Source organism: Limulus polyphemus, unplaced genomic scaffold (assembly GCF_000517525.1).
Source record: "Limulus polyphemus unplaced genomic scaffold, Limulus_polyphemus-2.1.2 Scaffold1127, whole genome shotgun sequence".
NCBI classification, from domain to species: Eukaryota; Metazoa; Arthropoda; class Merostomata; order Xiphosura; family Limulidae; genus Limulus; species Limulus polyphemus.
Genome location: NW_013666737.1, coordinates 116,628 through 124,502, shown reverse-complemented (window position 1 = coordinate 124,502; position 7,875 = coordinate 116,628). Strand labels below are relative to the sequence as shown.

The 7,875-nt window shown below is 33.2% G+C and overlaps 1 protein-coding gene across 3 annotated transcripts in view; it reads left to right on the top strand.

Moving 5' to 3' along the window:
• Positions 1-5,126, top strand: part of LOC106462258 (transmembrane and ubiquitin-like domain-containing protein 2) — an 18,518-nt gene extending 13,392 nt beyond the window's left edge. For all 3 annotated transcript variants that reach the window (XM_013922158.2, XM_013922159.2, XM_022389455.1), the window contains exon 4: positions 3,680-5,126. In XM_013922158.2, the coding sequence (XP_013777612.1) occupies positions 3,680-4,055 (376 nt within the window). In that variant the 3' untranslated portion in view covers positions 4,056-5,126. The remainder of the gene's footprint in view (positions 1-3,679) is intronic.
• Positions 5,127-7,875: the final 2,749 nt, after the last annotated feature.

The window sequence follows — 7,875 nt, the reverse complement described above, 5'->3', positions numbered from 1 at the left end:
GTCAGTAAGTTTGGTATCAAACTGTAGATTATAATTCAAATTTTAGTATTATACATTACTCAACTTATTAATTTAAAAGTAAACATTAAAAAACATGGTTGAACATAAATTTTTGTGTGTCATGTGGTATGTTGAATGCAGCACTGGTTCAAATTAGATGTTTGTGATATCAAAATACTAAGTGTATAGTTTTGTACGAATTATAAACTCAAATTACTGATATTGACAAGCTAGAATATAAAATAAGAACCCCTTTTCTATTTGCTAAGATATTGCTAATGTAATTAATTTAACATAGTGGCACCCTGCCCACCTCTTTTCATTTTTGGAAGCACTACCTTATATACACTTCTATATATGACATGAATAACCAATTGAAAGTTTAGAATGTCCTGTTAGTGGCTTTCTTAGCCATTATAAAATCTTAGGATGCCATCTTGTTCTCTCAAACCAAGATTTCAAGGTGGTAGGTTGTGTCTTTAGTCTGCTCGAAATTTCATATTGTTTTAAACCCAAATACAGCTTAGTTACTAAGCTTGATAAATTATAGTGGAATTCTGTGGTATTGATATAGTAATATATGATTTTTTGGTTATTCAACTGTATATATAGAACCTAAAACAATTATTTATTTTCATTTATTTAATTTATATTCTTGTTTTTCTCTGTGTTCCACAGCTTTAGTTGAATGCTTGTTAGCTAATTCAAATGCAAATTTCATCTGTTTGTAATAATGCTTCATTAGTCAGCTTCCTTATTGGTTTCTCTAATCACTTTCTTCTTCTTTAACTAGTCAGCTTCTTTATTGGTTCTCTAATCACCTTCTTCTTTAACCAGTTAGCTTCTTTATTGGTTTCTCTAATCACCTTCTTCTTTAACTAGTCAGCTTCCTTATTGGTTTCTCTAATCACTTTCTTCTTCTTTAACTAGTCATCTTCTTTATTGGTTTCTATAATCACCTTCTCCTTTAACTAGTCATCTTCTTTATTTTTTTCTATAATCACCTTCTTCTTTAACCAGTTAGCTTCTTTATTGGTTTCTCTAATCACCTTCTTTAAGTAGTTAGCTTCTTTATTGGTTCTCTAATCACCTTCTTTAACTAGTTAGCTTCTTTATTGGTTTCTCTAATCACCTTCTTTAACTAGTTAACTTCTTTATTGGTTTCTCTAATCACCTTCTTTAACTAGTTAAGTTTTTTATTTGTTTCTTTAATCACCTTCTTCCTAAACTGTATTTCATGAGATATCTTGGATCGTATGCAGCTTTAGTTGGCTTATCTCCTCAAGTGTTTATAGCGACATGTTTTTTGTAACATTCCTTACTTGCTTTGCAACTTTTGTAATCCTTGCTATTGTTGCACATTTAATTTTCTTCTCATTCGTCATGGATGTTCTCATTCATACTTTCATTCTACACTTTTTTTTTAGTCTAACCTTTGATTCTCCACCATAAGACAGTATGAATAGGCCATGTTTTAACTTTTGGTGGAGTCAGTTGTATAACCACTTCTTGTTGAATTTCTACTTCTTTTATGCCCATATTCTGAGTCCGTGAGTGGAAGACATCAAAATTTTGTTCACCTTTAATTTTCCGTCACACCAAGTATTTTTGTTCTTCAGAAGCCAACATCATGCCTTTTTGATTTGGGTATCTCCTACTACTTGCTTTCACAGACTCCTCTTTATTTCCATTAGATCTCATGATTATAAAGAAATAGATGCTTTTCCTGAATGCCAGAAGATGCTCTAAAGACCATTAAGGGATTTTATTTCTGTTTATTTGTTCTTCATAAGAAAACTAGATGGTGATAACCTGTGATAGATTTATTCTTCATAATTTTAAAGAATATTGTTGAATTATTCATTATGATCATTCGTTAATTCAATGGATGAGTTGTTCTGGTTCACTCAAATGATTCTATTTTAGTATTTTATCAATAATACAATCACTTAAAAAATCTGTGGGTTCATACTCTTTCTCTTAGGCACTTTTTATCTCATTTATTTCCAGAATTTATCTCCTTCCTTTCGGCAGATCAGTTATCTCACCTTGATCAGATTCTTTTTATGCAACTGATCTTTGCATTATTTGTATTTCAGTGGATTTGTAATTTTTTTTGGATTATATCATAGTCTATACAATATTCCACAATCACAAACTTCTTTTATTTTGATTGCTGTTCTCTACCCTCTTGCATTGGATCTGGATGCTCTGGGCTTGAATATTTCTTCTGCATCAATCTTTTTCATTTTTGTCCACCTTATGCTTAATGCATGGTTCACCACAGGCTCTTAAAATCCTCGAATCTTATGGAAAATTAACTCTAAAAGTTACAGCAGAAGTCCTTGAAAAAGCTGTCTTTAAGTTGTGGTCTTGGAAAAGTCCTGAAACTTCAGTTTCATTAAAAAAGCTTCCATGAAATAATCAGCTGAATTGGGTTTGGTTTATAATTCATGCTGGTTGTTCTGAATCTTGTTCCTTTCAGTTTCCATTGGTGGGAAGTCTTAAACTAGAGGGTTTATTGTTACACAGTGGACAGTCGTAGATGTGAGTTCTTAGTTGCTGTCCATCATTTTTGACATAATGTCTTTTGTGGCTGCTGCTCAGTATCCATTGGAAAACCTGATTTATGTAGGTATGTGGCTTGTCTTGTCCATGTCTTTTATTTGTATTACACCTCTGTCACAACTGCTTATGAGTTTTGTCTCTTGTGTTGTCTTGTAGTCTCTTTTAAAACATTTGACTTAAATGCCAGAAATGAAAAGGTGGTCTCCTTGGTAGATCTACTTCCTGCTCTGATTAATCCTACTTATAGAGCTGTGCATTGTCTTGAAGAGTATTTATTTATACAGTGTATATGGTTGCTTCTAATGTGGATTATCTTCTTGTGGAGGAGGATTTATTGTACTATTTCACTTCTTAGGATCATCATATACTTCAACTTAAAACTGTTAAATCTTGTTTCCTCGTAGTTACCATACAATATTTGACTTTATTATTTACCCTTTGAGCAGCTTTGGAGAGTGGTCTGATTTGGCTATGTTTTTTAAACTTTTTCACAGGGATTAATAGCTAGGTAGTTCACAGTACCTTCTGGTTTTCCATGAGACTCAGAGGTATCCTGAGAATTTGATTTTCTCAACCGAATCTCAGTGTGTTATGTCAGTATTAGGACTGCTTACTTAATCTGTATAAATGCAGCTTCATACTCTGTTGTTGTTTTTTCCAGGCTTCTCCAATGTAGGGATGCCAGTTTCATGTCTATCCAGAAATATAATGCCATATATTTGAAGTTCAGCATCACAACAAGGATACCTGTCTGATAAGTTACTGTAGTTCAGCATCACAGCATCAGTGATAAAAAAGTTCTTTGTGGCTGCTCATTCCAAGGTCTCTGAACTTGGCTTTTTTGCTGCACATTTCAAATGATCCCCAGATCTGAAAGCTACTTATAACTTTGTTCTTTCTCAACCTAAGATTCTTTCTACGGCCTAAAATGTTATTTTGTTTACAGTTTTTCTGATTAAAACCGTGAAAGGTAAGTGAACTTTATGTTTTAGTTGTTAAAGATGGAGTGAATTGGATTTTTTTAACTTAACACAGATTTAATATTTGTATCATGCTATTAAAAAATAATAGTGTTTCTTAAATGTATTAACTTATATTGAAACATTTTCAGAAAGTACTTCTCTGAAGATCTTGCCAATAACAAAACTGTCCGTCTTATATTCAATGGCCAGCTTATGAGGAATGATGATTCCAGCCTTCAGGTGTATGGGGTTACTAATGGATGTGTTATTCATGTCCAGATTTCGCCAACTCCTCTTCACCAGGGGATGCCCCCTACACCCCCTGTAAATGAACTGGATCTTGGTCACTTGATGTTGCCTTTGTTCTTTGTGATCCTGGGACTTCTCTGGATGTTGTACTTTGAATTCACAGAATACTTTGATACAAATACCAGTGTGTTGCTGTTAGGATTGAGTGCCTTATTTTGTTTGGTGATGGCTTCATATTTTAGGCCTGATAATGCAGGAGCTAGAGTTCGCAGGTGATCAAACCTTCTGAGCAAGACTTAAGCAGACAGTTTCCTATGTGAAATTCTGAAATTGGAATATCTTTAAAGAATAAATTACTATTTGTCACAGTGATAGTAATTATTCTCTATATAAAATTAAAATTGCAAAATTTAAGACTTTGTACATTTACATCTTCCAGGTCTCTTAAAATTAAAATATTATACTTTCTCTCCTCCTAGTGTAATTTAAGTTTAATAATTTTCTTTTTACAAGGTCTGATTCAATATTTAAATGTGCAAATTAATATTTTATGTATAGTTTTTGTTTATATGATTTGTCAAACTAATTTTGAAGAATGTTCATTCAAAACATTTACCAAAACATCGAGTACAATATGACTGTTTTCAAACTGCATGTCTTTCTTCCATTTTCATGAGACAAAGCTTAAAAAAATTCTTGTGAGTTCTCTAGTTTGTCATATAAACAAGTAATGTTATGTGTACGTGATACTACGTTGTTGAAGACACGGCTTTTATGTTGTGATTTAATAATAAAGTAGTTAACTGCTTTATATGTACCTGTAAAAGTCTATATGAGAATAGATTTAATTATTGTAAAGTTAAGTATATAAATAGACCATTTAAATGAATTTTTTTTCACTGTTTAGATCCTCACAAGTATTTTTATGTAAAGTAAAACAAAGTTAAGTACTTTAAGCTGGTGCGTGTTTTTTTTACCTTTTGACAGGTATGTTTAAGTTTTAAGAAAGAGAGAGTATAATATTATTACTGCAGTGATATATTTTGTACTGGGGTATTACTCCAAAATGCTTGTCATTGTACCAGCTGAAATACTAATAAAAGTACAACTTTTTAGTTATTAAAGGTATTTTCTTAGCATCTGTGATTCTAAGTCATTTTACTGCAGCTCTAAACTAAAATCAAAGAGATATTCAATGAACAAATTTCAACAGTATATCACTCATACAAGCATTACCACTGATTTCCACTCAAGTACTCGATGTAACATGATTTGTTATTTAACAGTGTGGTATTTGTATGTTGTGAATTTTAAATAAAAAACATTTGCAGTGTGGCACATTGGGAACATTTTGTCCATAATCTTTTACAAAACACATTCATGATGTTGTAGTTATAATTAAGTCTTGTCCATTTCATGCTACTCATGAACTTCTGTTCAGCCAAGACATTTTTTTGTGGACTTAGAGGTCAAGTAGGTCATACTCTTGATAATTAACTTGCCACAAACTTGAGATATAAATTTTTTAGAAACTATAGGAACTGCCTATGGTAAGTTCCATTGGATATCTTGTGAATTGTTTGTCATTCTGTCAGTTTTGTTGATTATATGACCTTAAAACTATACTTTGAGGTATAGAAACACTGTTTTCATAACCATAAGACTGAGAATTATCCACTTTATAAATGATAGTTGCTTGTATTATTCGTGTCATTTTAAGTACTCACTCACCAAATTCTAAAATCAAGATATGCATACTGTAAGAATGAGACTCAGTCTTTATTTTCATGCAAGTTAAAACATTAATGAACTGTTTTCCAGCTATTTTAACAGTTTTTGCAAACCTTACCAGTAATATTTTGTTTTTGTATAATTCCATGCCTTACTCATCCTAAATGTATTCTAAAGATTATCTAGAATAAAAATCCCTTACCTCCATTTTTTCTGCTTCAATTTTCTTTATAAAACTAATAAGAGTTATAGGCTGACAGTACAGTAAAAGGAAGAAATGAATTTAAACAAATACAGATAAATTCTATGGAAAATTCTGAAGCAAACACAGATACTAGAATATTTTGTTACAAAATATTTCCGGCTCCTGCATGGCCAGGTGATTAGGGAGCTCGACTCGTAATCTGCGTGTTCGAATCCCCGTCACACCAAACATGCTCGCCCTTTCAGCCGTGGGGGCGTTATAATGTGACGGTCAATCCCACTATTCGTTGGTGAAAGAGTTGGCAGTGGGTGGTGATGACTAGCTGCCTTTCCTCTAGTCTTACACTGCCAAATTAGGAACGGCTAGCGTAAATAGCTCTCGTGTAGCTTTGCGCGAAATTCAAAACAAACAAAAAATGTTGCCATATTTGTTTATAAATGGCATGGTACAAAACCTGTGGCTTCTACAAGATTGTAAATTACCATAACAGTATATATTTCCTGTTGATCTGAATCTCATAAGTTCTACATTCTGGCATTTTCTTTTCTAACGAGGTCTTTCATACTAATCCATCATGTCTATTGCTTAATTCTGGTTTGTCAACAAATTGTTACGTCTCTGTTCGTTTGTTAATTTCCCGTAAAAATTCTTTCCGAAGAACTTCAGCGAGACAAGTTATTTCTTAAATAAAACTAGTTTATTCTTTCTCAATACAACTTTGCAATAAACAGAATTTCCACAGCACGTTAACTTAAACACACGCTATAATTTACAACGAATAAAGCACTTTACTTACGGTCACTACCGCTCATCTGACTCAATTATCTGTCTCTATATCTCTCTTCAATCTGCAATTGTGTATCCGCTTTATTTGCCGGGCTTATATACAAAAATAGAGGGCGTCTGCCAAACACTAGAGTTGCCAGGAACAATTATGATCCTTCTAGAAACTCATGACGTGTTACCAGCGTCACGTGACTTCCGCTGTCGTAACAAAATTAATGACCTTTAATACATGTGTGGTTTTCAGTGATTGGAGCTTTCCAATGTTTAGTGGTAAAACAAAGTTTATATTTTGATGCATTTTAATGAAACAAGTTTTCTGTTAAGAAGATTGTTCATAAAATCTAATATCTCTCTTCTAAAATAGAATTCTGCAGTCAGTTTTTCCAAGCTTGCAACTTTTTTTTAAGAACTTGTCTAAATATTTTATTCAATAATATTGTTGCGTCAGCGAGGTCACGTGACTAGTATCACGCCACTTCTTTTTCGAACCTTCCTAGATTGGGGGTAGCTAGTATATATAAGATGGTGACAAGTGACGGGACAATGTGTAGGTAGTGAGTAATTGATCTGCAGTCAGAGAGTATTGAAGTTAACGTTCGTTATAGCGTTTGTTTTAGCGCGAATGTGAAATTAAGTGTATCGTAAAGTTATATTCAGAAAGAGTAAACCAGTTTTATTAAGTAAGGACTTGTGTCGCTAAAGTTTCGTCGGAACGAAGTTACGGAAAATCAATTAACAGACTGAGAAGTAACAAATTGGTGTCAGAGAGTGGGATAAAAAATATGGAAACGAGAAGCGGCAAATCAAACTACAGCCTAGCAGACTTAATGGCAGAAATACAAGAACAGCAAAAGAAACAAGAAGAACGGGAAGAGAAATTACAACAGTTGTTAGAGGAAAAAGAAAATAAACAAGAAGAACGAGAAGAGAAATTACAACAGTTGTTAGAGGAAAAAGAAATGTTACGTCTCCGTTTGTTAATTGATTTTCCGTAAATTCGTTCCGACGAAACTTTAGCGACACAAGTCTTCTCTTAAATAAAACTGGTTTATTCTTTCCGAATACAACTTTACGATACACTCAGCTTCAACAGTCGCGCTATAATTCACGTCTCACGAGCTCGACTTCAACAATTCGTCTCTCTCTGACTGCAGTTCAATTACTCATTACCTACACACACATTCCCGTCACATTGTGAGCGTCTTATATATATACCAGACAAACATATATCTAGTAAATGCTAGAGCACTTCCGAAGACATGGGATAGTTCTAGAAAGCAGGTGGCGTGACAATAGTCACGTGACCTCGCTCATGCAACACTGCCCCTTCCTTAATATTGTTCGTCCCGAACAATAACCACATACAATAAACCA